Source organism: Drosophila sulfurigaster, chromosome 2R (genome assembly GCF_023558435.1).
Source record: "Drosophila sulfurigaster albostrigata strain 15112-1811.04 chromosome 2R, ASM2355843v2, whole genome shotgun sequence".
NCBI lineage: Eukaryota > Metazoa > Arthropoda > Insecta > Diptera > Drosophilidae > Drosophila > Drosophila sulfurigaster.
This window is the reverse complement of record NC_084882.1, coordinates 6,961,964-6,989,854: the sequence shown is the minus strand read 5'-3', so window position 1 is coordinate 6,989,854 and position 27,891 is coordinate 6,961,964. Positions and strand designations below refer to the sequence as shown.

Here is a 27,891-nt window from a genome sequence, read left to right as displayed (position 1 = left end):
CCACTATTTGTTATCGGTGTGCCTAGCAACGATTATTTACATTGTTATCGTTTTGACGCATACACAAACACATATCAACGCAACGCGTAGTAGAATTTGCTTAAAGTGAAAATTGCATTTAATTGTTTAAAATAAAAGCATTAAACATGTGATAGTGGCTTCTTAATTTTAGTAGTGTATGTGCAAACTGTGAAACGGTGAGTTTTTTATTCGACTCGCAGATAATTTGAATGTATAATAAACATTTGTTAATGCTTTCATTGTGTGTTTGTGTGTGACTTGCATGTAAGAGTGTGTGCGTGTGGGTGTGGGTGCTCCGCTGTCATTTGAGACTGCGACAACACGACACGACACCAATAATTATAGTTCGCCAGATTACATGAAGTGTTAAATCGTTAGTGTCACTTTGCTTTTGTGAGTTGTCGACAATTATTTGGGTAAACAGCTATGCAAAGGTTATCTGTGTCATCTTCCTGATGTGCTATCCGTTAAATGATGCCGCTATAAGTGTCGATGGCCTGCTTACCTTGTGCCATTTTTTGCTGCTAGTTTGGCCGAAAAAGCGAAAACATAGCCTACCTAAGAATAACAACAGACTGTGACGTATGCACGGTACAACAGGTTTGTGCTATCTCGCTCACACTTTAATTGCCGGCGAACAGCTGCTGCTGCTCTCGATTACCGGCTATTGATCGATAACGCGTGCGACAACTGCATTTATCAGTTGCTCTCAAACTTTGCAGTTGTATTCAAATTGCATTTTGATGTAATATGCGTTGCCTGGTCATTTATTTGCCGAAAAAAACACTCATACAGAATACAATCAGGTTTATATAAATGACACTTATAAATATTTAACAGACGCCTTCGCCCATCCCCAAACTGGTTTACAGCACACACTCGAACTTCTTTCACTCTTTCCAAGAACAACGCCTGAGGACAACGACGACGGTTACCAAAATTTTGACGCAACCCAAAGCGGTCGCTGGCCTCTGTTTAACAAGTTTGCCAAAACAAAAAGAGAAACAAAAATCAACAAACAAGAAACTAAGATTTGACTTAAACATACTCTGGAAAAAATTCAATTATTAGAAGTTACAGAAACCGCAACAGGTTTTAATTTTATCTTTTTTTTCGAAAAAATATATTAAAGCATTTTATCATTTGAGGCTTGATTTTTTTAAACACAATGATATGCATATAGCGTAATATATGACAGGAGGAGCATAAAAGCAACCGACTGAAAAATATTAATCACAATTTGATAATTTTCTTTTTTACAAACAAGACCTTCTCCTTATCATCTGACTTCTTTCATTAGATTCGCACTCAGTTTAAATAATAATAATAAATAAATAATAATGATAAATAACAAATAAAATCCACCAAAAAATTATTACTTATTTTAAGTGAATACCAATTAATGACATTGATAAATTAGTCGCGATGAAATACTGCATCAGAGTTTGATAAATATTGGAATCTTGTTTTTTGCCCCTTATAAGCAATAATAAAGTTAGGATTATAGACCAAATAATAAGGATAATTTCGGAAGAAGTAATTATACACTATTTATTATAATAAACTTTTCGATGACTCAGAAAACGAAGAAACGAAATATAAGACTTTAATATTGAGAAACAATATTCGTAATTTTATGCTAGCTAGACTACCCGTGTTACACTGTACTCCGTTACAGGGTATGACAAAGTTAGCACGAGCATCCATTTCGAAAAAAACCAGCTTCAGTGACTGAAGATTCTTGCTGTCGACTGCCAACTTTTAGTTAACCAACTGTCTCTTAACCGGCCAAATCGCTGCCAAAACTTGAAGACGAACAAACAAATTTTAGTAAAATGCGCAGTTGGATTTTAATACTGCTGATACTCGGGCTGCTTTCGCCTGGAAAATCTGCAAATCTGTTAAACAGCTATCTGCCTGCCTCAATGCAGGCATTGGCTTACTATATCGACCTACTGCAATACGAACCACTCCATAGCACCACTGCTGAGCCACCATTCAGCGTGGATTCTGACGAGGAGCAATCACCAAGCACTACACCCCTTCCTTCCACGCCGCCATCGAAAACAACAGGTGCTCCCACTGGGAGACCTTCGTCAACGACAACCCGACGTCCCTCGGGGAGCACCAGTGGTTGGTGGCAACCACCCAGCTGGTGGGAGACACCAGAGCGCACCACAAGCACCGAGCGTCCGACAGCAGCACCCACGCCTCCCCATGGACCAGCTGTCTTTGCTCCAGTTGCAGTAGCAGATAGCTCGCGATTAGCGCCACTGGAAGGCCAAGCCCTATTTGATGAGATCAACGATGATGCGGACTTTGATAAGTTACCACTTTCGCTAATTCGCGACATACAAACGGAAGCGTTGCATGATGATTTCACTAACGATGTGGAATCTTTGGATAATTTCTTGCGTTTGTATGATGACAATTATGGTCGTGCCGCATTTGATGTGGAATCGGCAATGGATCGTTGGAGCAGCACTTCGACGGCAGGCAAAAAACGTGTGCCTCCCACGAAGCCGTATGTGGACTTTCTACTCGTCTACGATTTGCTTAAGCGTGATGCAAAGGCGGCCAATCTCAGTAAATACGAGGGATACTCCGAGGAGTTGATCCAGGAATTGTTTGAGTTGTCCAATGCCTCGTCAACGCGGCAATTGCATACACTATTCCAGCGCATGCTAAACCGCGGCGATATCCAGCGCAGCGATGTTGTCGCTCGGGTGCGAGGCATCATTAAGGACCTTGGCAATCCGAATAGTGCCACATCGAAGGCGCTTATCAATATACCCAGCATGCAGTTTTTGCCCTAGTTCATAAGTATTTTTGCAATATATTATGAAACCCATAATAAATTCGAAATGATAAACTTTTCGTTTGAAGCGGCCATTTGACACATTGACACAGTTTGCTATTCCGCCCACAACGTTAGTTATCGATAACGACTTGCGAAGTGTTTTTTTTTTTGCAGGCTGTTAACAGCTGTGTCGACGTCATTATTAATGCTTACACAAACACATACACACATACATGCTTAAGCAATGCGAGAGAGCGAATAAAATTGAGCGACATACATACTCTCTTGATGGTGGTCTATGTTGCTCTCTTGCGCTTAGCTGGTTTGTTTTTGCAACCAGTCAGCGAGTCGCCTGTGCGCCAAGATTCAGCTATTAACAAGATTACTCATATCGTGTTGCCAGATGACGTCATGAATACATGAATGTTCTTATGATACATGCATAAATCCTTAGTATTTAATATGGACTCATCAACAACAAACATTTTGAAATGTTTTAAAAATTCAGCTTGTGACGTCACACAACATAGGTTGCTTTCCTCGCGAAAGCCAGACGTAACAATCCCACAACAACTCTCTGAACTGTGACGGTTATGGCGTTGCGGGTTGAGTTGCCGCTCTTTGCTTGGCTTTGCTGATTGCTTCCCCAGTTGCCATTTGAATTTGATGCGCGTAGCAAGTGCCGCTCGCTGTTGGTGCAAATAATAAAGTTTATTTTTGCTATAATTTCATAGTGATTATTAAAAGTCATTCAATTAATAATTTGCGAGCTGAGTAAAAGCTTAATAATTGATGGCAAATGTAGTTTTCAAGTGGCGACAGTGCAAAAGAAACATGTAGCAAATTTATCGATTTGTGTGAAATTTGCAAGCAGAAAGTACCAATCATTTAATTGGCCAAGGAAGGCAAAAAGAAAGTTTTCATATTAAAGTTGTGAATGCAATATGGAAAACTTAAACTTTGCACGCACACCGCAGTTTCTGCGCAAAGTCATCAACGAGGCGCGCAGGTAAATAAATCTTGCAACAAGCCCAGACAACAACAAATTCAACAAACTACCACCATGATGGTCCGGGGCACAAACGATGCGGGGAGGCTTTGCCCCGGCTCATTCCAAAGTAGGGTGGTGGGATGTGTATGATGTGGTGCAGAGCGGCAGTGTTTGTTATTTTTTTTTTTCTTGTTTTTTAGTGGTTGCACTTTCCTATTTGCTGCACCTTACAGGTTTTACTTGTTTCCTTTTGCGTGGCATCCACACGAACAGAGAGATAGAGCTGTACTTCTTTTGGGTTGCAAGCAACAAAGGCGTCTTATGTAACACGAGCCCACAAGACGTCAATTGTTCTGGCTTTCTTGCTGTATGTATGGATTTGATTTTGTATATGCAACACGCGCACCACTTGAGTACCGACCGCAAACAAAAGCCCCTCGGTCGAGTCCTTAGGACGTTACCCCATTGTGTGTTTCTTGACTGCCGCATAACCATAACCATTGCCCCACAACCGGCGCACATCATTTTTTGTGGTGCTTAAAGAAAGACGAAAGACAAAGACGGTTGCCGTTTCATGTCTTTGTTTTTGGTTTTTTCTTTTAGGCAACCTCTTCTCTTGCTCCCTTGAAATTTGGTTCCTCTTGACTTTTTATGTATACGCTAGTCGTATGTATATGTGCTCATGTTGTGTAGTTATATCTATGTCACCGAATTGCCTTTTAACACGCTCAAGGCGATAGCCTCTCTTACACTTATCGTGCATCAAAGCTTGCAGCTTCATTTGTAACGTGTGTAATTCAATAATCAGCACCATGACTACGCGACATCGCATTTATCGTATTTGGTTGCTCGTCTGATGCACGATTTTTCAATTGAATAGCTAGCTAATGGGCTCTTGTCTATGACGCTGTGACCTCTGGGGATTATTCATGCGAGCTGGCAAAGCAAGTTTAAGGTCTATGTTAACAAGCGACATTGATCGCATACACAGTTATCGAAATATTATTGCACTTGTCAGTTATTAATAGGCAGCAATTGAAGTTGATCGCATCTACAGATATCGAAATAGTATCGCACTTGCAAGTTATCGATTAGCGACATTTCAAATTGATCGCTTAGACAGATGTTGAAATACATATGTGTATATGCGGATGTTGATTGATGTGGGGGAGGTAAGGAAGATCGTGAAATACGAGCAACGGCTGTTTATCATCATTCCCACGATATGCTCATGTACACACACAAGCCCACATGTAGAGTATGTATTTTAATTAATGAAACATTCCATTTGCATTGCAGATCGTTTATACATAGTGACGACACCGCCGCCGCTGCTGGCAAAGCTGCGAGCAATAGTCCCGAAGAAGAGGCAACGCCACACAACGAAATGGAACTCGCCCACACCCTGACCCTCAACGAAGAGGCACTGAAGCAGTTGCCGGAGCACAAACATGCCGTTTTCGAATTGGAATGGCTACGTTATTTGGAAAAATCTCTGCCGCACTTGCCCAAGCATGAGATCAAGGCCGGACAAAAGAAGCTCGTTCAGCAGCTGTCGGAGCGCATTCAGGGTGCACCTGGACCGCCGATGCGTAAGCTCATTGCCAGCGCCTTAGCCACGCTCTTCTCCGTAGGCGACACCTTTATGCTGTTCGATACGGTCAACGCATGCAATGATATACTGAAGAACAAGGATGACTCACCCAGCTATTTGCCCACAAAGCTGTAAGTAGATTTGCTCTCTTCATATTTCCACGAATTATCAATTATTTTGATTACAGTGCTGCCATTTGTGTATTGGGTTCGATGTACGAGAAATTAGGACGCATGATGGGACGCACTTACGAGGACACCGTGCAGATTCTAATTCGCACGCTGAGGAACGCAGAATCGCAGGCTCGCATCGAGATCATGCACACGCTGGAGAAGGTAAGCGCCGGCATGGGCACAGCGATTGCCAACGTGCACAAGGATATCTACAAGGCAGCCAAGCATTGTCTGCTTGATCGTGTGATGGCTGTGCGTGTTGCTGCCGCTCGATGCATCCTCAAGATGATTTATAGTGCCCCGTTTTTGTATCAAACGGAACTGGAGAGTCTGGGCAATCTCTGCTTTCGCGCATTCGACGGCAGCAACTACGAGGTGCGCTGTGCCGTCGCTCAGTTGCTGGGCACGCTCTTGGCCTACACCCAACAGCTGGCGGAGGCGGCAAGCAACAAGAAATCGCCTCATGCCCAGGCAGCAGCCGCATTGCAGGCAGCCAAAGGCGGCACACTGCGTCTGGTTTCATTGGACGAGGCATTGAATATACTAATGGCTGGATTTCTACGCGGCGGCGCTTCATTTCTCAAGGGCACCGGAGAAATCATCAAAGGCAGCTCCGGAGTTAATCGTGAGGTGCGTGTGGGCGTAACACATGCCTATGTGGTGTTTGTGCAGTTCATGGGCAGCGTTTGGCTCGAGAGGCAACTGAGCACATTTCTAGCACATGTGCTGGACTTGGTAGCCAATCCAAAGGCAGCTTGCTCGCATGTAGATGCCGTCTATTCGCGTAAGTGCATCAACTTTATACTACGAACGACAATTGGCAAAATGCTTGGGGAAAAGGCGCAAAGCGCCGCCTGCAAGGAACTCATACATTTGGTGGCCAAGCAGATGAACTCCATTGACTTTAATCCGGAGAATGCCAAGGACTCGAACCAGGAGACGCTGTTCAGTCAACACTTGCTAGTCTGTGCCCTGCAGGAGCTTAGCTCTCTGTTCATTGGACTGGGCACAACAGCACAGAATCTGCTCACAGACCAATCGCTGAATGCCATCGATGCCACCTGTGCTGTCCTGGTGCATCCCTGTGCCGCAGCACGTCTAGCGGCTGCCTGGTGCCTGAGGAGCTGCTGCATTGCGGTGCCCAGTCAAATAACACCGCTGATCGATCGATTTATCGAGGCCATGGAACAGATGCGCTCCTCGCCGGAGGCCATTGCGGGCTATAGTTGCGCCTTAGCGGCCATTTTGGGTAGCGCGCGCCACTCACCATTGGGCATACCGCACACCAAGGGCAAAGTGGTGTTCAATTGTGCCGAGGAGCTGCTGCGTTCTGCTTCCCAGAATAGCCGCATGTCGCTGCATCGCACCCAGGCGGGCTGGCTGCTGATTGGCGCCATTATGACCCTTGGTTCGCCTGTGGTCAAGGGTCTGCTGCCACGCATGCTCCTCCTGTGGCGCAACTCGTTTCCACGCTCCAACAAGGAACTCGAATCGGAAAAAGCGCGAGGCGATGCTTTCACCTGGCAGGTGACTCTCGAGGGACGCGCTGGTGCCCTCTCAGTGATGCACAGCTTTCTGCTCAATTGTCCGGATCTGGTCAGTGAGGATATAACACGACGTTTGCTCACGCCCATCGAGAGTGCTCTAGCAATGTTGGTCAAGTGAGTGAACACCTTATACACATTTTCCATACGCAAATTCAATTCCCATTCATCCTTCCAGCCTGGCGACAGTTCTTAAGAGCTACGGCACTCAATTGAAAGCACCAGCGGCCATGGTTCGCTTACGTCTGTTTGAAACTCTTACACTGCTGCCCCCCACTGCTCTCGAGGCATCGTACACGCATCTCTTGCGCATGCTCGTCTCAGAGTTTACTCTGTCTGACAATGCAGCCAACACAACAAATTCACTGTTGCGCACTCTTTGTCACGGGGATGACTCCATCATATTGGGCACTTGGCTGCAGGAGACAAATCATCGTACCATCGAAGATCAGGTACGTTCCAAAGTGATTACTACTCAATATATGTATATTGATTAGGCTTAAGTGTGTGATCTATAATCTCTCTTACCTCTTATCCTTTAAACTATTCTTAAATGTCTGCACATGCATCGATATTATCGCCGCAGATGGAACCCAATCGAAAAGTCGATGGCGAGCATGTAAGTTATGCACCCATCTGCTATATTGAATGGACGATTTCTGTTTGCATGCGCAATTTATTTCGAGTTGACTTGTTTGTTCTTTTTTCGGCGGACAACTGTCCAACAAATTGACGCTTGATTTTCAATTTATATTCTTTTTTTCTCTCATTGAACTTGCAAATATTTTTATTTTTTAAACAAAAAACTGTTTGATTTAATTTGTTGGCAATTTAATATTTCTTAAATCGAGCTAAACTATTGATTTGTTACTCTAATCTTGTGATAATCGACCTTATGAAGTCAAGCAATTATAGTTGTCATGAACCAGTCGATAGCTCTTTAAAAACTGGCATACAATGTTTTGTGGTGTCCAAAAAGCTATTGTGTAAATCTCTTCTTATTTTATATTATTGACAGTATTATGGTACATTAAAATGTTGATATTAATTAGTTCCTTTTCACACAGTTATTATTTTACCCACTTTATTATCCTTATCTGACTTTTCCATTCTTCTTTCCACAGCTCCAGCCAAATAGCGCTGCTGGCTCCGGCGCCCTAGAGCACGATCCCTGCTGCCTGTATAGGCCCAACTGGTCGGCCCAGCACAACTACAGCAGCTCTAGTTCCAGCAATGCAAGCACTAACAACATACAGCTGATCAATAAGGCGCAACAGTGTCCAGGTCCGCTGCCACTGGGCGTCGCGGTTATTGACATGTCCGTGACACTGTATGGCACCATTTTTCCCAAGGTGGCCAACAAGCATCGCCTCCAAATGCTGGATCACTTTGCCGAGTGCATTAAGCAGGCGAAGAGCAATCGACAGGAAGCTGTGCAGATGAACATCTTCACTGCGCTGCTGTTTGCATTGAAACAGCTTACGGACAGCAAGACAAGCATTGGTCAGGAGGATGTGAAGAAGAGTGCCACCAGCTTAATAGTCGCCTCATTGACCAGCACCAATTCAACAATACGTTGTGCAGCGGGCGAATCTCTAGGACGTTTGGCTCAAGTCGTTGCTGACTCTCATTTCACAGCCGAACTGGCGCAGAATAGTTTCGATAAACTGAAGTCAGCCCGCGATGTGGTAACACGAACGGGACACTCACATGCCTTGGGTTGTCTGCATCGTTATGTGGGCGGCATGGGATCCTCGCAGCATCTGAGCACCAGTGTCTCCATTCTGCTCGCTTTGGCCCAGGACAGTGCCTCGCCAGTGGTGCAGGTGTGGTCGCTATACGCGCTGGCCCAGATCGCTGACTCTGGCGGACCCATGTTCCGTGGTTATGTGGAGGCAACCCTGACACTCTCTTTGAAACTGCTGCTCAGCGTACCGCATGCCCATGTGGATGTACATCAATGTGTCGGACGAGTGGTGAATGCTTTGATCACAACCGTCGGTCCTGAGCTCCAAGGCAACAATGCAGCAGTCAATGCTATGCGTAGCTCCTTCCTCTGCGCGGCGGCCCTGCTGCAATCTCACGCCGATCCGCTGGTGCAATCGGAGGCAATTGGCTGTCTGCAGCAGCTGCATTTGTTTGCCTGCAAGTCCCTGCAGTTGGACACACTCGTTCCAACGCTGGTCAAAATGCTGGCCAGCAACTACTTCATACTACGAAAGGCGGCAGTTGCCTGTTTACGTCAACTGGCACATCGCGAGGCACGCGAAGTTTGTGACTTGGCGATGACCATAACACCGGAACAATGTCCGGACTTGATAATTACGGAATACGGTCTACCTGGTCTGCTATTCTCCATGCTCGACACTGAAACGGATGCGGAGATGCTGAAGAATATACACGACACTCTCACATCGATGCTGCAAATGCTTGCGGCCGATAACCTTAGCAATTGGCTGAGCCTCTGCAAGAAGGTGCTCACCGTGGCCGTAGAGGGTGGCGGAGCAATTGAAGACCCAACGGCACTGGCAGGAGCTGCCGGTGATGCAGCTGGCAAGTCGGGCACGGGGGAACAATTGAATACCGATGACGACGACGATGAGGAGGAGGAGTATGCCGACGATGTCACCGAGTATCGGGCGGAGGAGAACACTTCCACGCACCCTGCAGTGCAGCCACGTTGGCCCACGCGCGTCTTTGCCGCACAATGCGTGCGTCGCATCATCTCCAGTTGTGAGGCGGCCAATGCATTGCACTTCGATCTGTTGCAGGCCAAGGAACAGCAGCTGATAAAATCGCGCAGCGGCGACTATCTCATTCTCCATTTGGCAGAGCTCATACGCATGTCATTCATGGCTGCCACCTCGGATTCGGATCAATTGCGGCTGGAGGGATTGCGCACTCTGCAGGAGATCATAGATCGATTTGCAAACGTGCCCGAACCAGAGTTTCCTGGTCATCTGTTGCTGGAGCAGTATCAGGCACAGGTTGGCGCTGCCTTGCGTCCTGCTTTTGCGCCCGACACGCCATCCCATGTGACGGCCGCAGCATGTGAAGTGTGCTCCGCTTGGATTGGCTCTGGCGTCGCTCGGGACATTAGCGATTTACGGCGAGTGCATCAATTGCTGGTCAGTTCGCTGAACAAGCTGTACACGAAGACGAACAGCACGCAATTGTACAACGAATCGATGGCCACATTGGAGAAGCTCAGTATTCTAAAGGCGTGGGCCGAAGTGTACATTGTTGCCATGCTGGGCAATGGCAAAGCGCCCGCCTCACTGCTGGCCATCTCACCAGCTGGAGGAGCAGGCTCGTCAGCGCAAACAGAGCTGGTAAGTGGCCTGGACCTGGATGTGGATAACCGTGGTGAGAGTTTGCTGGGTCTGGTGCAGCCAGAGCTGCACAATTTATCCAACCATTGGCTGGCCGCAATGAAGGATCATGCGCTGCTGCTGCTGCCCGCTGAGTTTCAATCGCAATTGCCACGCGATGGTGGCTCGTTCTACACCACGGACACGATCAACTCATCCAAGCCGCACTACATGACAAGCTGGCCACCCATTATGTATGCGGCGGCTCTTTGGTTGCGTGACGAAGGTTTCGCAAGGCATCAGGATACGCAGACGCAAATGGAAACGACAACGGCGGGCTCACCAGAGCCAGAGTCCAACAACAATCACATTACACACGGCTCTCTGTCGGCGGATCGCTTCCATATGATCTTCGGCATTTGCATGGAGGCTTTGTGCAGCATGCGCAGCTCCGACAAGCCGAAAAACATCGTCAGCTGCCTGCGAGCGCTGCACAGTATCTTCGATTCGGATTGGGCCCGTCGCCAGCTGATCAAAGATCGTGCACTGACCATTGAGCTGTGTCACGTACTGCATCGTCAGATACTCACCCGTGATGAGCTGCTCGTTCAGCTGCTGTGCGTGGAGATACTGAAGCAAACCATACAGGCGGCTCGCGAGGATTTGCAGCGCAATCGCGACAGTCAACAGGCCTCGGACAATGCCAACGATAATGTTACCGAGAACTTAGAGTTGGGTGAAGGCAGCGTCATGCAGCCAGGCAGCTCGCATGTCTATGCCGTATTGGAGGTGTGCCTCTGCCTGTTTGTGCGTCAAATACCCAGCCTCAATCCCAGCAAGCAAACCAACCTGCAGCTGGACTACGCCTATGCCAAGAACAATGCCTCATTCTTTTCGGTGCTGGGCGATGACAATGGCCGACTGGTGGCCAGTGGACTACAGTGTGTGGAGCAGCTGCTTGAGTTGTGCACGCCCAGCGGTGCCTTGACTATACTGCCCACCATACTCTACATGACCACGAGCATTATACGCGAGATTGCCAATAAGTCGATCATTGACAGCAGCATTCTGGCCAACACTTGCGCTGTGCAAGCCGCCCTTCAGTGTCTGCGCTCCGTTTGCGTTCATCGCTGGGCCCAACAGCCCAGCACTGTGGACGATTGGCAGCAGCTGCTGCAGAGTGCCTTGGCCACTATTATCGATATGACGAAAACGGCTGGCGACAACGAGGAGCGCAAAGTGGATGAAGTTACCATGTTGCTGGCCATTGCTGTATTTATACTTCACACACCCGCATCTGTGGTTTCTGCGCCTTCGCTGCAATATCCGTGCATCAATCATTTCCGGCAATGTTTGCAATCGGAGAATTTGTCAGTCAAGTTGAAATGCATCGAGACGACTCGTTCCATATTCACAAAGGCCGATCTTAAAACATCAACCCCCTACATCCATGCATTGGCGCCCCGCATAATTGAATCTTTGTACGCGGAGTCGAGTAAGTTGCCAGCCAGTGAACTGGAGCTGCAGGTGACTCTTGAGAGCATTGTGACCGTGGATCAGTTAATCGAGCTCGCCGAGCCGCAGCATCGTAAGTAGCACCAATTGCTTGAATGACGTAACTAATTTTCAGATCTGCATAATTCGCAAGTAGTGCGATCGATCCTCGATACACTCCCAGTACGAAAAGTCCATGTTACCAATAGCGATTAGCGCTCTCAAGCTTGGCGCACAATTTGTTATTGTCGTCAAATACAAATAGTAAAGTTTTTTTTCTTATATTCTGCTCTTTTTATTCTCTTCGTCTCTTCTCTTTCAATTGCTTTCCTTACTCATCCATCACACTTTACTAAACATAATAATAACCACATATCGTTATCGTTAGGAAACTTGCTACAAGGTAAATAGATGCGCCCATAAAACCATATTTAATAATGAAGTCATTCACAAGAATTCTTCTTTGCACTCCTCTCAACATTAAGAAATGCACATAAGATCACATTAAATAATTAAATAGATGTTTGTAATTCTTAATGTAGTTGCTTTAAGTGTTGTGTCCAAACTGCATGTATTTATAAATTCACTACTAATTATAATGCTGACACATCCGCAGCCTTCTTTTATCGCACTGTTAACTGTTTTGTCTTGGCTATTAAGTTTTGTCTGTTCTTAAGAGTTCGTCTAATAATTGTATTTGGATATTTCACAGATATACAAATGCTAACCCTGCTGGTTCCGGTGCTAATCAGTTATCTGGCCGATCTGAGCAAGCTGCGCACGTTACCCAAGTATCAACGTCAACTGCACGAGCATGCCTTGCAGTGGCTGTTGAAGATTGGACCCAAGTATCCGCAGGAGTTCAAGGCATTGATGTGCCAAAAGCCCGAGCTGCGACAGAAACTGGAGGCGGCCATAAGGAATCAGCAGCAGTCAATTAATCTCGCCCAGAAGGCCAACGAGGCGCAACGCAACGGATTGCTGGCAAAGCCACAGAAGCCGACGATCAAACTGAAAACGGACTTTAGCAACTTCCAATAATTGAACCGTTCCGATATATAATGCACGCAATAAATGATATGCTAAGCTAATAGCGTGATTTTTTACAGCCTGCTAAGGAAATGCTTGCAATACTTTCGGTTTTCTTTTGCGCTAAACGCATAATAAGTACCTAAAGAACCTACCATACATATACATATATATATATATAAATTAAAACTTGATATATGCATATACGAAATCTACAAACAGATTGGTCCTTTGTGTGAGGATATATTTCATATTGTTAGTTATATACATACATACATATATATATATATATATACTTAAATACGATATTAGTTATTATAAAACACATTTAAATCCATCGGTTGTGTATAATTCTATTGACTTGTGCTAATCAATAGGCAACTCTTCTTTAAAAATAAGTTCCTTTTTGCAATCAACTGGCTCGGACTTCGACATAGGTTCCAATTCCTTAATTTGCCTGCGTGCCGTTTCTTGTTCTTGAGTTGGCGTCAATTTTGAACGTGATTGTAATGGGGCATCAACGCGTGTCCTCGTGTCGCGCAGGGGATAATTAACAACTGGACGCGGTAGTCTCATCAAAGCCACTGGCAGTTGTTCAAACATTGACGGTTCCAGGCGACTTAACAGCGTTGTCCGAAAGAAGAGGGTACGTAAACGTTGTCGGAATAGCTGAACAGCTGCATGAGATTCGTCATAGTCAATTGACGACTGCGTCGCATGTTTACGACAGTGCGCTGACAATATACAAATGGATCGGAACCCCATCATCGTGGACCAATTGGGTTGCAGCAAGGCCGCGGCTTGTGACACACCATACTCAGTGGCCGGCGGTAGTTGACTTAACATTTCACTATAGCATCGACATAGATACTTGGGCAACGCAATGCTCTCGACGAGCTTATCACTTGAGGTAGTAACAGGTCGAAATCTAAGTGCTTTTGCTACAACATTCAGTTTACCTTTCTCACTAGGCAGAGGTATTTGTGGCGCAGACGATTGCAATGAGAGATGATAGGCAAACTTGAAGTACTCATAGATGTGAACATCTATGCCGCGCCGCTTATTCACATTGGCAAGTTGCTCGCGCTTGATTTTCTTTGCTTTTGCCCTCACATCCGAGTGGTCAAGTAATGAGTCTGGATCCTCTTGCCACTCCTGGAAACGTTGCACCCAATTCTCTGAGGTAACTGCTGCATTTTTTTTCGTCTTTCGTCGAGGTATATCGGAGACTTCTGCATCGGGATGCTGTTCCAAGAACCGCTTGATAACCATGAAGCGTGTGCGACAACTTGTGCGTGTATGATTGCCCAAATGACTGGCACAGTTTACCCATTGCGAGGTGCCATGGGTCTTCACAAATCCCATTAGCTTGTTGTCATCCTCTACAGACCACGAATCCGTCTTGTTACGCTGGGCCAGCACATTGTGATAACGCGTTCGTAGCTGTGCCAGCGATCGATTTGGAAAGAGTGTGCGGGGAAAGCAATGAAATTTACCATTGTACTCTTCGACGGCAGCGAACAGCATCAAGTCCTCTTTTTCCGTAAAAGGTTCTGAAAGGATTGATAAATATTGTACAAATATTGCCATCTGATCACAGTCGTAATTTAGAGGAATACAGTTTTTTCTCTCTCACAATGAGAAATAATAAATAGTTAATAAATAAATAGTTGTTGGTTAGTTTTTGTAAATGTAACTATTTACCATGACATATGCTGGGATGCAGCACATACAAATAGCGTCCAATTAGCGTGGATTTCGATCGACCTGGGAAGTGCTCGACTACCTGAGGCCAATCAGTGACTCCATTCACAGTATTTCGCTCCACAATCTTCCGCAATCGAACATTATCCTGTTCACTCCATTTAACGCTGCACAAAGGTTCCAAGTAAAATCGTAATGCAGTCTGGACGCGCACAAAGCATTGATAGTCGGAACGCTGAGATACCGCTCTTGCAATAGCTTGCCAATCCTGTAGCTTGTGGCTTTGAGCCACCTCTAAGAGACGCTCATCTTCCTCCGCAGTCCAGTCGTCGCGTTTGAGCTGTGGATGCAAATACACGAGCCACATGGCTTCACAGCTGTACGCGGAATGACGACGCTCCAAATTCGAAATGCTGATCTCATTCCAGTCAATGCTAAAAGTGCTATCCACAGAACTCAGCAAACTGGCCAATGTTTGTGTGTGCAAATCAATGTTCTTGCGTTTGCCTGGTCGACTTCCCGTTTTATTATATGTAACATGTGACAGCAGCTACACAAGTAAAGCACATAAGTAAACAATTATAATTATGGAATATCCACATAATTTCTTACCTGCTCTTTAATGCCCATAACGATATTCTTTTTATCGAGCACCGTCCACACATGCTTAGAGCGCATATCGAAGTCAGTGGGAAACATTTCAGTGCTACTGCGTCTATCGTAGTCCTGATTGTTGGGACAACTGCGTCCATGCATATCGCGAAAGTACAAATTGCCCTTGAAAAAAAACGTTCCTCCACGAAGCACGGCACCCGTAAAGCTCATGCTTTCAACAGCTGCCAGCGATTCACTCTGCGATTTGAGGGAACGTGGCTTTAGACGGCGCACAAGAATCTCCTCGTTGCGTGAATAACGAGCTTGCACCTGCTTCAACAGTTGCAAAATACGCGTGCGCACGTACTCGAGACGACGTTGCATCTCCTGATTCAACAGTAAAGCATTTCCATCACTTGGCGCGGCTGTGGTTTCCAGCAGTGTCATAATTTCGTTTAATATTTGCTGGGGATTCAGCGCCAGTTTATCCGCTGCGAACATTCTTCTCTAAATGGCACACAAATACAATTATAATGCAAATTCATGTAAAGTACGTTCTTCATTTAGTCCACGGATGATATTCTGCATTTGCTGAAAGAACAACAAATCAACGCGTTTGGCATTTTTTAGGCATTAATAAAACGGCCAGTCCGCCATATATAGATATCAGCTTGATTTTATCACCAATAAATAATAACACTGATAAGCATCAAATAATGCAATTCGGTCCAAATTGAAAATCTAAAAATTTTTATCAGATGGAATCAAAAACATAAACAAAAACCAGCTGATCCATTAATATGAGACGAACATAAACATTCCCTACTCTTAGGCGCAGAATATTTTACAAAAATTTAGGCTGCAATTAAACACAATTAAAAATTTTTAAAAATAGATATTGCTTCTGAAGTTGAATTTAGAACAATGAGTTACACTCTAAAGCTTTTTAATTATTATTTTTTTAGATGAGTGTACACATCTCTTCTTCATGCATAAACAAAAAACAGCTGTGAATCGAAAAAAATCATTCTCTACTCTTAGGCGCAAAATTCATTATACCAATGTAAACCGATAATATACGCAATTAAAAATGATCTAAACTAAAAATCTAAGTTAACTTAAAAACTTTTGCATATTTCTCTCATAAATACTTACGCCCTATGCTTAATGCGCTTGAAAAGTGTGTACACACTTCATCAAAAAACATATGACTCAATTGTTATCGATTGGCAGTTGTGGACTGATTACGGTATATCGCGATTGTTTCGCAAAAAACAAAAGAGCAGTGGAAAAAAGCAACAAAAACACGGGGTGGCTACAAAAAAAGTGCGTAGCCAACAAATTAATGAAAATAAAGAAGAAAATTCGCCGTATGTCTAGTGCAGGTCATATATAATATGGATGATGTGCCCGTCAAAATAGTCGATCGCTATAAACCGCCGCCACTAATTTACCAATTGCCACAGACGATTGCCAATCGTTTGGCCCAACTAAACAGTTCCAACTACTCACTGGCGGACGATGAAGCGTATCAATATGACTTCCAGCTGGAGCGCAGTGTGCTCAACCAATGTCAGCAGTGGCGTCGCATGCGCCAGCAGCAACAGCAAGCACGCCACGGACGCCAGGATCAGCGCAAGCAAGAACGTCAAAGGGCACTGGAGGCGAGGCAAAAGGAAATGCTGGGAGCTGTTGAATATCCAAGTGCAGCGGACTTATCCTCTGACAGTGACGATGATGACGATGACAATGAGATAGCAGTCGAGACACCAGCAACAACAACGAAATCAATAAATGGTGCTGAGTCATGTGAACAACGCGAAGCAAAGTCAATAAACTCGTGCAACAATTTCAACGATATACTGCAGCCCACCAAACTCAGTGGAACGACGCCCGTTGTAGTTGCACACCACAAACGCAACAGTTCTCTGAATTATGCTGACTTTGAGTACAATATGAACTCGACACCTTTCGATAATATTGAATTGAAGACCATCAATGATTTGGATATTTTGGCGCAGGTTTTGCATCAGACGCAGCTAACGCAGCAGCATTCACAGGCAACTGGCCAAGACGATAAGCAAGTGCAGCAACAGACGCCGTCTGAAGAGCAGCCCAAGCAAGAGGAGATGCCTGTCGAGTTGGAATTGGCTGTAACGACACTTGCGGAAACCAAAGCGACGCTCGATAGTGTCAACTTTCAACTACACTGTGATGATGCCCCAGACATTCCAGCCATCTACCCAGCACCCATCTACAACACTCCACAACAGCCGCAGCCACAGTTGCCGCAGCATGTTTATCAGGAAATGATCTACAATCAACACTACTATCCACAACAACAGCCGCAATATCAGAATCAAAATCATAATTACTTGCATCACACGTATGTCAACGGCTATGGAACTCATCCTTCTCAGCTGCCTGTCATCGCTGCCAACCAAGTGGCGAATACGTTGTTACAGCCACAGGAGACGGAAACCAAGTCCAGAAGTGTGCCTGATATTTTACGTGAGCTCAAGAGTGAATTGCAGCAAGCGGAGAAGCGACGCGCTCGATTGCATAGTCACCACAATGAGAATGACCCTCAAGGAACGGAGCAGACTTCGCCTTCCGCGGCAGCAACCGCAACATCGAAGGAGATGCAACACAGCAATGCAAACAATGTATTCCAAGAGCTGGCAGCACCACAAAAGAAGCTGGCGCAACGCATCAGCAGCATGGGATTTCCCTTGGAGCGTGTGGCGAAAGTAATCAGTCTGTGTGGCATTGATGACAAGAAGGTAGATTCCAAATTTTGCAAATAATTATAAATGATTAATGTGCTTGCCTTTCAGATAATCGAACACCTCATACCACAAGGCGAGTTGTTGGATCTTGGGTTTGATGAAACGAAAATCTCGGTGGCGCTTTTGAAATTTGATAACAATAAGGACAAAGCGTTAGACTATTTAATTAAGTAGTTTCAAATGATGTTTGGATGCAATGCGCAGTCAATACAATTACCTAATCGTTAAACAAACACACACACACACAAGCGTATTTTGATTCGATTTGTATTATTATTATAATTATGATAATTGAGTACTGAACTTTTTGTTTGCATAACTCGTACTAAACATAATGCTTACTCGCTTAAAGTGTACATATGTATATTGTATGTGAATTCACATACTACATTTAATTTATATATTTATATATATATTCATATATATGACGACATCTGGCAGCAGCAACAGCAGAATAAATACAATGTGCTAAGAGTGAAAGATTTCAGTTCATGCCCGACATCAGCAGATTTATGGCGTGCTCCACATTTCCATCGGCCAGCGTCAAGTAATTAACATTCTGCGTGTGATTGATGAATCCCATGGCTGCCATGGTCCGCAACTGATCCGTGAAGCGATGGCGGCGATAGCAACGCGGCAGCACATCACTATCATCGCCAGCCACAGCATCGTCGTCATCCTCAGGATCATCGGCAGCATCGTGATCTGCCGCCTCCACATCCATGTTTTCCACTGGTGCATTGGTTGCTGTTGCCGTTGGCGGTTGTTGTGACTGCAACGATTGAAAGGCGCGCGCTAGCTCATTGCGAAACAACTCCGAGGATATAGCAGAAGTTGCACCGCTTGCTGCAGTTGTAGATGCAGTGGATGCAGTGTTGTTGCCTCCTCCTGCACTAGTTTGTGGCTGATCATCACCAAGCGCCTCGTCCACATTGCGCTGTGCAATATTGGACAGCGAGTTAAATGAGCTCATATCCACGCGTGCCAAAGCATTGGCCAGCTGCTGGCGACTGATCTGACGGATGTTGGCCAGTTCATCGCGACGATTGGCAGCTGCAGCGGCGGCCACATTAACAGCTGCAGTGCTGCTGCTGCCGCCGCTGCTGCTGCTTCCAGCGCCTAAGGAATTCTCTTCCTCGGACGATGTGGTCGACTCGGAAGCAGCCTGCTCTTGAACTGCAAAAAAAACAACAACGATTAAACTTTTTTTAATAACTATAACCTATAAACTTACATTGTGGCGCAGAACTGTTTCGTGCTAGCTCCTTGCGTATGGTGTCCACAATGAAGGAGGCCGCATCGCAGATTAGCGGATAATCGCGTACTAGATTCTGAACTACCTCTGGTTCGTGCAACATATTAAACAGCACCGAATCGCGTATTAATGCCTGGGCGCCCAAATTGCGACGAAATTCTGGATACTCCACCAGTATTTTCTGCAGTATATTAAAGCGCGACGTCACGCTGATCTGTAAATGCGACGTCAGAGAGAATAGTTCCTGGATGTGTTTGGTATTGATATCGCTGGCGGGGGGCGGTTGATACGGTTCATAGCCCTTCATTTTGCGAAAACAATGAACAATTGCGTTCGGTTTCATGGCATTGGACAACTTCGAGTCATCGTCGAGTATCTTGCCAAGGTAGCATATATCTGTTTAAATTTGCGCATGATGAGTTTGCAATATTGCTACGTCTAGACATACGTATGTTACATATGTATATAGAAATATTTACGAATCTAAAAACTCACCAAGTTCGTTGGCATCAAACTGCAGCTGCAGCTGCTGTGTAATGATTTTCTTCAAGTACGCCACATTTTGTTCCAAATCAATGTTATGCAGTGGATGGAAATCGCTAAATTTGTTCTTTACATGTACGCCACAATATACAGTATTGTTATTGTTAGCCATTATATTGTTATAGTATCTTCCTTCAGTCGCAATTTGTAGTTGTTTATTAATATATTTAAGTCCAACTGCGTCTTGTCGTCGATGAGACGTAGCTAGAACGATAAGCCGATGACCGATAGACAAGCCAGTGTTCCTTTATAATTTATTTTCTTGTTGACCCGCTAGCGATGGTTCGTAGCTAGAACGATAGTCGATAGGCAGGCCAGTGTTTGTTAACTCACTTTTTCAAAATTAATAGTTTAATATCAAACATATTTTGCATACTCAAATTAAATAATAATGAATTCTCCAAGTGTTGCGACTCAAACTGAAAAATCAGCACTGAGAACGCATGGTACAAAAAAAAAACAAATGTGTTGCAACGACCGGAACCAGCAAAAGTTAGTGTCGTCGAGAATCAAACTGTAGTTATAAAAAGCTGTGAATTTGAAGTATTTGGCATTGTTAAGGGTTAGTTTTGCAGCTTTTTAAAGTTGACATCAATTTAAATTAATATTTGATTGCAGACGTATCATTTCGACATGTAAGCAATTTAAATTAATTTGAATATTATCCCGTGATCACTTCAATTTTTGTAGTATACCCTGCGACGAGCCCAAAAACTTGGGGTTCGCGGTTGGTGTATGAATTCAGAGAATGGCACTATTTTGGGGCTGATTCAGGGAAATCCACGTAGCTTTGAGGCGATGTAAGTTGTCCTAATATAAAAAATGGGTTCAAAAATGTTTTATTTCAGGCGCCTTTGGTTGACGTATACCGGTAGTCCCACCAGTCGCATTGACAAATGTGTTTTTGGTCCAACAACCGAATTGGTGGAGTTTACTTTCGAGGAGTTTACAATACGAAGTGAGTACATAAACCATTAAATCTGAGTTGTTTTTATTCTTTTGTTTAGTGTAATTGTATCTTACTAATGGATGTTACAACGGATGTTTGGAATCAATCAATTTCCGTAAATTTTCCATCCCTCAATTGAAATAAATGCCAATCCTACCAACGACACTGCACAAAAATGTTTATAAATTGCACATCATTAATTAAATGTAGCCAAGCTAAATATATGTATGTTCACTGAGAAAATGGTATATTTTTTAAAACAATATGGTATATTTGGAAATTGCACCTGCGGTCACGCTGCAAATCAAGTAAAACAAACGGCATTACAGTGGAAATCATTTCTCCCATTGTGACGAACTGTGTGACAAACAATAAAAACGACTTAAATAGTAATTCAACTAATTGGCCCAATACATATGCTCGCAGATTTTAAATGTTGTTTTTATCCCATGCGATAACCTTCGCACATTTGTGAGTTGGGACCGCACTTTTAACACACGCGCAAGACTTTCACTTTTTTTTGCAAAAGAGACGATAAAAAATTAAAGCAACAACAATTACCAAACGACCACATCGTCGTCGTTGCGAAGAAAGGAGAAGAGAGAGGAGCACAAAAGAAAGAAAATGAAAAGCCGATCAGCAGACAACTGAAAGACCACTCTGGAAAAGTTAAACATTCTGTTGAAAATAGTAAATACTTGCATATATAAACAAAACGAGGTCGTGCTTCAAGAAAAGAAATGAAGCAGGCGATAACAACAATAACAAAACAACGAATGGCTGTGTGAGTGTGTGCGTGTATGCGTCTGGGGAGTGTGTGTGTGAGTGACTGTCCGTCTGTCTGTCGTGTCTGTGTGTGTTTGTAAAGGGACATAGAAGTTGTCCCTCTTTATGTGCGTGTGTGTGTGTACGTGGTAAACGAATTTGGGTCAATTTGGAATTTTGAGTGAAAACAAAAACTGCGTTCTGCAATTGTGCATTTCACCAGCACAATCGAGACAAACGATAGAAAAATACAAAACAAAATGGACAACAACATAATCAGAACGCAAGCTACACAACAACAGCAACCACAACAAACTTCGCGCAGCTCGCCGCTAAGCGTTGTTAATCTTGGCGGCCCAAATGCCACAGGCTCCGCAGCTGGCGTTCTGTTGGCTGGCGAAACGACAACAACTGACACAATCAGTACCACGGGAAGCGGCAGCAGCAACAATAACAATAACAACAGCAGTAACAAGCGAATAAGCGGAAAGAACAACAGCGGCCATCAACGCAGCCATAGCATAACAAATGCAGCAGCCACATCGTTTGTCAATCTACTCGATGGCTTCACCTCACGTGTCTCCACGGCGGTCAGCGTTGCCAACAGCAGCAGCAGCGCCATGGAGCGAAGTCACAGCGCAGCCAGCACGCCGAGCTCAACGCATTCGGGAGTCGGATTGTCGGGAATTGGAGTTGGAGGAGTTGGCGGCATTGGTGCCGGTTCGATTGCTAGTCTTACGAGCATGGGCTCGCTGGGTACCACAGCTAATGCATTTTACTCCTCAATAGGCAGCGCTCTCAATTCCCTCACGTCGCCCATTACGGCCGCAGCTGCAGCGGCGACTGCGACCACTACTGAGGTGGTTGTGGCCGCCGCATCCGCAATTACAAATCATTTGAGTTCACCCACTAGCGGGACACCGCCGCATGGTTTGGGCGGTGGCAATGATTGCGAGGACTGTGACGATGGCGACGAGGAGGATGAGGATGATGCGGTCGATAATGATGGGCACATTGCGGCACCGACACCATCCAAAACGTGGGCGGAAAACAAATCGTTTGTGCAGGAAATACGTAAGGATTTGTCGAATCTGTCGACGATGGTGCCAACGAATGTGCAATTCCGTCATCTGTCCGATGGCCGGGCCCGGTGTTATTTCCTTAGCACGCCGCCACATACGTGGGAGACAACACTGATATATACCGACATCAATCTAATGCAGCAGGACGAGCAGCAATTGCTGTTGCAGCAGCTGGGAGGCGACATTGAGCAGTCCAACGTTGGCAGCCCGCGAAGTGGCGGTACATCGCCCACCATCAACATGCCCACGTTTCATTTCGGTGCACAACCCAAGCCCATGTAAGCGTTGCTAGTCCTCGAGTTTCATTCATCTGATTCATCTAAATTTTCTCCCACACAGGCTGGATTGGCAACCCTTGCTGCAGCAGCCTATTCCCAGCAGTCACGTGGGCAGCGGCAGCTCTTGTCCCTATGCCAAGGAGTTTCAGCTGCTGCTGGAGCGGAAGCGGCTGCCCACATGGGGCATCACATCGTACGAGCTGCACAAACCCAGCGGCAAGATAGTCTTTCCCTGTTTCAACGATCTATATCAGTGCCTGGACACGGGTTACAATGTGAGCGAGTTGCATAACTATTCAAACAAAACCAATTAAAACTTTAATCTATTTTTAATGTTTATAGTCTAGCCTGCTGTTTCCAACGCAGCTGCGCACGTGTCCCGAGTGGAGTGCACTGGATCCGCAAATCTGCCCACAGAACTCGGATCTGATTGCGTACATCAGTGACTGTGATATTTGGGTAACGCACACTCTCAGCGGTCATGAGAAGCGTCTGACATTCACGAGAAGCGGACGTCGCACCTACGCAGACGATGCTTTAAGCGCCGGTGTGCCATCATATGTGATGCAGGAGGAATTCAGTCGCTATCAGGGCTATTGGTGGCAACCGCATTCGGATGATGGCATCTATCGTATTGTTTACGAGGAGGTGGATGAAACCGACGTCTCTCTGTACACGTTCCCATCGTCGACAGCGGTGCCTGGCGAGGTGGACGAGTATCGTTTTCCTCGCAGCGGCACACCGAATGCCAAGTCCAAGCTGAAGCTTGTGCAGTTTGTGCTCAATGAGGCGCTGCAAATCAGTGAGATTAGCATCAAAGATTTACCATATTCACTGCTCGTAGTATTTCCATGGCTGGAGTACATTGTTCGTGTGGGCTGGACGCCAGATGCCAACTAGTAAGTATCTTTATAGTGTAGCATTTCCTCTCTTATTCGACATGTTTTGCATTTGCAGTGTTTGGCTTCAGGGACTGGATCGTAAGCAACAACGGCTGGATGTCATACTGATACCACTGGACAACTTTTGTGAGTCCTACAGCAGTCAGGTGTCTACACCAACAGATTCAATTGGAGACCACAGTTGGCGGAGTCCATACAATCGAACAATAACGCCACTGCAAGTCATCTATACGGAGCAATCGGAGAGCTGGATTAATGTCCATGACATGCTATACTTCCTAGAGATTAGCGACATAAGTGCAACATATGTCTGGGCCTCAGAAGAGACGGGCTTCAGGCATTTGTATCTGGTCACGTCTAGCCTGTTGCTTTCCCATGTTAATGGCTGCCAAACAGACGGAAGTGCTATGACTGCCCAGCAGGCGCAGCCGAATTTTGTAGAACCTTCTGCGCTACAACCGAGAATAGTGAATAAAGTCGCACTGACAAGCGGTGAATGGGAGGTGTTGGCACGCAATTTGTGGGTCGATAAACCCAATCAGCTGGTATATTTTGTTGGATTGCGTGATACGCCGTTGGAGAAGCATCTGTACGTGGTTAGTTTGCAACGCCCGGAGCATATACGTCTGCTCACCGAACCTGGCTATTCATATCTAGTGGAATTTGATGATGTAAGTACTAGATTGATCGATACAATTTCACCTATACCAATTGCTAATTGTATCCGTATTACAGCAATGTCAACTAATGCTGCTAGTCTATTGTAATATCCAACGATTGCCAAGCTGTAAGGTGATGCGTTTGGCGCAAACCTGCCAGAATGGTGGTGTCAATGGTATTCAGATTTCATTGGTTGGCTTTCTTCACGAGGGCGGCAAACCGGAGCCGCAATATTGCCCACAAATCTTTCGACCTCAATTGCCATCGGGGGAAATTGTCTATGGCATGGTCTTTAAGCCACACAACTTTCAACTCGGCGTCAAATATCCAACGGTGCTCAATGTTTATGGTGGTCCCGAAGTGCAAACCGTCAACAATACCTTCAAGGTCTGTCGGCACTTAAGGCGTTAATCAATTTTTATTGAACATAATTTCAACTTCACAGGGTAAACATCAATTACGTATGCACATGCTGGCAGCTCAGGGCTATTGTGTAATTTGTATAGATTCCCGTGGCTCCAGACATCGAGGCATACGTTTTGAGAGTCATATACGTGGTCGCATGGGTCAGGTGGAGCTCACGGATCAAGTGGATGCTTTGCGCATTCTGTCTGATCAATTGGGTTACATTGACATGGATCGCGTTGCCATACATGGCTGGTCCTATGGTAAGCAACTTCTTTGATTATCTTTCTCGACACTTTAACTCTTGTCGATTTTTACAGGTGGCTATTTGAGTCTGATGGGATTGGTACAGTATCCGGAAATATTTAAGGTAGCTATCGCTGGTGCACCGGTAACTAATTGGGAGTTTTACGATACTGGCTATACGGAACGATATATGGATCTGCCGCAGTTTAATGAAGCTGGTTACACGGCAGGCTCTGTGCTCAACTACGTGCATTCATTTCCCGAAGAGTAAGCATTTCTTCATTAGGTAAATTACATATTGAATTTTTAATTTAACAACTCATTTGCAGGGATAATCGTCTGCTGCTCATCCATGGTCTAATCGATGAGAATGTCCACTTTTATCACACCTCACGACTGATCAGCGCATTAAACAAAGCCAATAAACCCTATTCGCTTCATCTCTTCCCCGAGGAGCGACATTCTTTGCGCAATTTGGAATCGAATAAGAACTATGAAACAAAGTTATTATCATTCTTGCAAAACTTATGAGATTCATAAATCGCGTTAATCCCGTTCTATATCAAATATCGTAACGTATTCGTTGTTTTTTAAAAATCGTGAAATCGGACATAAATCGGAAAACATATTTTACACTTTTTCCTGCAATATATTTCATTACAAAAACAAAAATACAAAAAATAAACAAAACAGTCGATGAACTAACACAAAAACAACAACAAACCTTTGCCCTGCCTCCGTTAAAATACTGTTTTACTCAGATATTCACTGTAATTAATTTATGAATCTATTACTATATTATTTTTTCATTACACATACTCTTAATTAATATTTAATTGTGTTATCTCTGCACAAGTGTATATTTTTTTAAACTAAGTCGTAAGATTTCTGAATGTTTTTATATATGCATATATTCATACCAAGACGCGTCTTATCCCTCACAAAGCCTAATTCTAAAATGTCATGCTTCTCGTGCTGGCCATCAATTAATTATATAGTTTCTACTTATATTATATGAACGATTGTATATCTCCTAATAATTGGTAAATACCATGCAATATATGTATATTTAAATGAGTTAAAAAATAATGAAAAAAAATAAAAACAAAACCGAAAAAAAAATAAATAAAAATAAACCTCTGGCTGAAGCAAATACATGAAATTATGATTGAACTATTCATTTAATTTACTAAATTCCTCTATTATGCATTGGATCACTTTTTATTCAATTCCTTCTCTCTTCTCTTTAGTATCGGTAATGAAATTATTTTTGATTGGTATTATCACAATTCACCAATAAAATGACTATATGTGTATTGTGTTCTATCATCTTTATTATCAGTATTAAATTGGTCACATGAACTGTCACCTCATGATATTTTCTACGTCTTCCTTTATTTTACTTTGGAGTTATATATTAGTCAGCTTCACATATATAGCATGAATCCCTTTGTATTATAACATAGTTTGCTTTGGCATTCTAATTAAGGATTTTCCGTTTATCAACTATGTCTTTTAGAACAAAATTAGCATACATAAAGTGGAATTAACTTATAAATTTTAATTCTGGTTTTTTTTAATAATTTGCAAATTTTATTTTTTTTTGTGTTCCATTTTGTACAGATATTGAAAATAAATATTTCCCAAGATTAATCTAAGTTTACAGCTTTACAAAATGAATTTTAAATAATTATATATTTCGCTATCAGAATTATCGTTGGTTGAGGTCCACATCAATATATATAATATTTGTCGTTAATTACATTTAATTAGGGTCCAATTACAATAAGTGATTGAACGCTACTGATAAGACGAAATAGGCATTGGCATATTCTCGTAGATTTGTATTTGTATAGACTATTTTAATAGAAACAAGTAAAAGAGATTAAGCTGAGAGTGCTCGTTTGTAAGATACCTTATTACTTCGGCTTTTTTGTCATTACGCAGATCAAGTTTGTTACAATTTTGGAGGTGATACCCCTTGCGACCAAAAATTGTGAACAACCATTGTTAGTAACTTTTTTAATTTACGTTCTTATCGACATCATTTGTGAAATTTTTTTAGTTCGTTACAATCATTTAAATTCGATAATAAGGACAAAATAATAACTCTAAAAGCACAAGCTTATTTTAAGTTTTTGATATTGATTAAAATTTTATTTTTGGATCGAAGGTGCCCTGGGAAGAAGTATCTTATAATAAAGCGCTCCCAATCGCAATTTAATAAAATTATCCAATTTTTAGTTGATTTTTTTCAATTGCTTGTGATATTCTTCTTTCTGCCTGAGTTTTTTTTTTATTTTTATACTACTAAACAGCTGTTCGCGTGATGCATTTTTGGTGTAAACACAACACTTGCATTATAGAACTGCACCATTGAATTAGATGAGCTTGGTCTAAATAGAGATTATTATTATTCAAATCTGTAAACCATTATTTGTCATCTATAAAAACCAAGTAGCATTAGTTTAAAATGTTGTATTTTATTAAAGTTAGTCAGTATATTTGAGTACTTCAGTAACGACAGCATAATAATTATAATTGAGTAAAACGATAAAACTCTACAATAATTTTGACTGTTTTTTTTTTTTTGTATTAATCTTATAGTCGATTTACACCAAAATTTCAATTTTAAAATTATAACGAATGTGCACGGTTGTGCAAGGTTCGTTGCTCAATTCTAAGAGTGATATTTTTATTTAAGAACTATAAATCATTATTCAATAAAAAAAAACAACAACAAAATCTAGTATCCCATTTTT

At 43.6% G+C, this 27,891-nt stretch overlaps 7 protein-coding genes across 12 annotated transcripts; 5 read left to right on the top strand and 2 right to left on the bottom strand.

Annotated features, from left to right (window-relative positions):
* Positions 1 to 52: 52 nt before the first annotated feature.
* LOC133836939 (HEAT repeat-containing protein 5B) lies at positions 53 to 12,990 on the top strand. Of its 5 annotated transcripts, none has more exons than XM_062267559.1 (8): positions 53 to 197; positions 5,112 to 5,537; positions 5,594 to 7,240; positions 7,302 to 7,575; positions 7,710 to 7,742; positions 8,248 to 12,022; positions 12,317 to 12,331; positions 12,641 to 12,990. In XM_062267559.1, exons 2-8 carry the CDS (start codon positions 5,200 to 5,202, stop codon positions 12,967 to 12,969), a joined length of 6,411 nt encoding a protein of 2,136 aa, XP_062123543.1. In that variant the 5' UTR covers positions 53 to 197; positions 5,112 to 5,199; the 3' UTR covers positions 12,970 to 12,990. The 5 variants fall into 5 exon arrangements, with proteins under 5 accessions (XP_062123543.1, XP_062123539.1, XP_062123541.1 ...); XM_062267555.1 differs by lacking the exon at positions 53 to 197 and adding an exon at positions 3,501 to 3,830; XM_062267557.1 differs by lacking the exons at positions 53 to 197; positions 7,710 to 7,742 and adding an exon at positions 3,502 to 3,830.
* Positions 1,668 to 2,928, top strand: LOC133836946 (uncharacterized). The gene has a single exon (XM_062267569.1). The coding sequence runs from the start codon at positions 1,857 to 1,859 to the stop codon at positions 2,835 to 2,837; it is 981 nt and encodes a 326-aa protein (XP_062123553.1). The 5' UTR covers positions 1,668 to 1,856; the 3' UTR covers positions 2,838 to 2,928.
* A 78-nt stretch (positions 12,991 to 13,068) lies between the features above and the next one.
* LOC133836942 (uncharacterized) lies at positions 13,069 to 16,198 on the bottom strand. Its single transcript, XM_062267564.1, has 3 exons — positions 15,274 to 16,198; positions 14,662 to 15,211; positions 13,069 to 14,510 (listed from the first exon to the last, which is right to left on the bottom strand). The coding sequence occupies exons 1-3, from the start codon at positions 15,754 to 15,756 to the stop codon at positions 13,324 to 13,326; spliced, it is 2,220 nt and encodes a 739-aa protein (XP_062123548.1). The 5' UTR covers positions 15,757 to 16,198; the 3' UTR covers positions 13,069 to 13,323.
* A 247-nt stretch (positions 16,199 to 16,445) lies between these two features.
* LOC133836943 (putative uncharacterized protein DDB_G0294196) lies at positions 16,446 to 18,292 on the top strand. Its single transcript, XM_062267565.1, has 2 exons — positions 16,446 to 18,038; positions 18,093 to 18,292. The coding sequence occupies exons 1-2, from the start codon at positions 16,653 to 16,655 to the stop codon at positions 18,216 to 18,218; spliced, it is 1,512 nt and encodes a 503-aa protein (XP_062123549.1). The 5' UTR covers positions 16,446 to 16,652; the 3' UTR covers positions 18,219 to 18,292.
* A 114-nt stretch (positions 18,293 to 18,406) lies between these two features.
* LOC133836945 (uncharacterized) lies at positions 18,407 to 20,269 on the bottom strand. The gene is made up of 3 exons (XM_062267568.1): positions 19,795 to 20,269; positions 19,279 to 19,695; positions 18,407 to 19,220 (listed from the first exon to the last, which is right to left on the bottom strand). Exons 1-3 carry the CDS (start codon positions 19,952 to 19,954, stop codon positions 18,529 to 18,531), a joined length of 1,269 nt encoding a protein of 422 aa, XP_062123552.1. The 5' UTR covers positions 19,955 to 20,269; the 3' UTR covers positions 18,407 to 18,528.
* On the top strand, positions 20,266 to 21,034 carry LOC133836655 (acylphosphatase-2; the record flags this gene model as incomplete). Its single annotated transcript, XM_062267247.1, has 5 exons — positions 20,266 to 20,404; positions 20,461 to 20,477; positions 20,533 to 20,642; positions 20,691 to 20,800; positions 20,850 to 21,034. Coding segments are annotated over 5 exons (381 nt in total), but the record flags the coding sequence as incomplete, so codon positions are not given.
* Positions 21,035 to 21,116: 82 nt separating this feature from the next.
* Positions 21,117 to 26,294, top strand: LOC133836940 (dipeptidyl peptidase 9). Of its 2 annotated transcripts, XM_062267561.1 has the most exons (9): positions 21,117 to 22,276; positions 22,346 to 22,916; positions 22,978 to 23,191; positions 23,259 to 23,815; positions 23,874 to 24,489; positions 24,554 to 24,865; positions 24,924 to 25,146; positions 25,204 to 25,396; positions 25,459 to 26,294. In XM_062267561.1, exons 1-9 carry the CDS (start codon positions 21,817 to 21,819, stop codon positions 25,658 to 25,660), a joined length of 3,348 nt encoding a protein of 1,115 aa, XP_062123545.1. In that variant the 5' UTR covers positions 21,117 to 21,816; the 3' UTR covers positions 25,661 to 26,294. The 2 variants fall into 2 exon arrangements, with proteins under 2 accessions (XP_062123545.1, XP_062123544.1); XM_062267560.1 differs by having other exon boundaries at positions 21,117 to 22,916.
* Positions 26,295 to 27,891: the final 1,597 nt, after the last annotated feature.

What these genes read in the sequence shown, in the direction of transcription:
- LOC133836946 (XM_062267569.1), top strand. Translation starts at nt 1,857, where the DNA reads ATGCGCAGTTGGATTTTAATACTGCTGATACTCGGGCTGCTTTCGCCT.
- LOC133836939 (XM_062267555.1), top strand. Translation starts at nt 3,766, where the DNA reads ATGGAAAACTTAAACTTTGCACGCACACCGCAGTTTCTGCGCAAAGTC. An exon ending in GTCATCAACGAGGCGCGCAG is followed by an intron (nt 3,831 to 5,111) that starts GTAAATAAATCT and finishes TTTGCATTGCAG; the next exon opens with ATCGTTTATACATAGTGACG. An exon ending in GAAAAGTCGATGGCGAGCAT is followed by an intron (nt 7,743 to 8,247) that starts GTAAGTTATGCA and finishes TTCTTTCCACAG; the next exon opens with CTCCAGCCAAATAGCGCTGC.
- LOC133836942 (XM_062267564.1), bottom strand. Translation starts at nt 15,756, where the DNA reads ATGTTCGCAGCGGATAAACTGGCGCTGAATCCCCAGCAAATATTAAAC. An exon ending in TTATGGGCATTAAAGAGCAG is followed by an intron (nt 15,212 to 15,273) that starts GTAAGAAATTAT and finishes TTACTTGTGTAG; the next exon opens with CTGCTGTCACATGTTACATA. An exon ending in GCATCCCAGCATATGTCATG is followed by an intron (nt 14,511 to 14,661) that starts GTAAATAGTTAC and finishes CAATCCTTTCAG; the next exon opens with AACCTTTTACGGAAAAAGAG.
- LOC133836943 (XM_062267565.1), top strand. Translation starts at nt 16,653, where the DNA reads ATGGATGATGTGCCCGTCAAAATAGTCGATCGCTATAAACCGCCGCCA. An exon ending in GTGGCATTGATGACAAGAAG is followed by an intron (nt 18,039 to 18,092) that starts GTAGATTCCAAA and finishes CTTGCCTTTCAG; the next exon opens with ATAATCGAACACCTCATACC.
- LOC133836945 (XM_062267568.1), bottom strand. Translation starts at nt 19,954, where the DNA reads ATGGCTAACAATAACAATACTGTATATTGTGGCGTACATGTAAAGAAC. An exon ending in GTTTGATGCCAACGAACTTG is followed by an intron (nt 19,696 to 19,794) that starts GTGAGTTTTTAG and finishes AAATTTAAACAG; the next exon opens with ATATATGCTACCTTGGCAAG. An exon ending in AAACAGTTCTGCGCCACAAT is followed by an intron (nt 19,221 to 19,278) that starts GTAAGTTTATAG and finishes TTTTTTTTGCAG; the next exon opens with TTCAAGAGCAGGCTGCTTCC.
- LOC133836940 (XM_062267560.1), top strand. Translation starts at nt 21,817, where the DNA reads ATGGACAACAACATAATCAGAACGCAAGCTACACAACAACAGCAACCA. An exon ending in GGTGCACAACCCAAGCCCAT is followed by an intron (nt 22,917 to 22,977) that starts GTAAGCGTTGCT and finishes TCTCCCACACAG; the next exon opens with GCTGGATTGGCAACCCTTGC. An exon ending in CATACATGGCTGGTCCTATG is followed by an intron (nt 25,147 to 25,203) that starts GTAAGCAACTTC and finishes CGATTTTTACAG; the next exon opens with GTGGCTATTTGAGTCTGATG.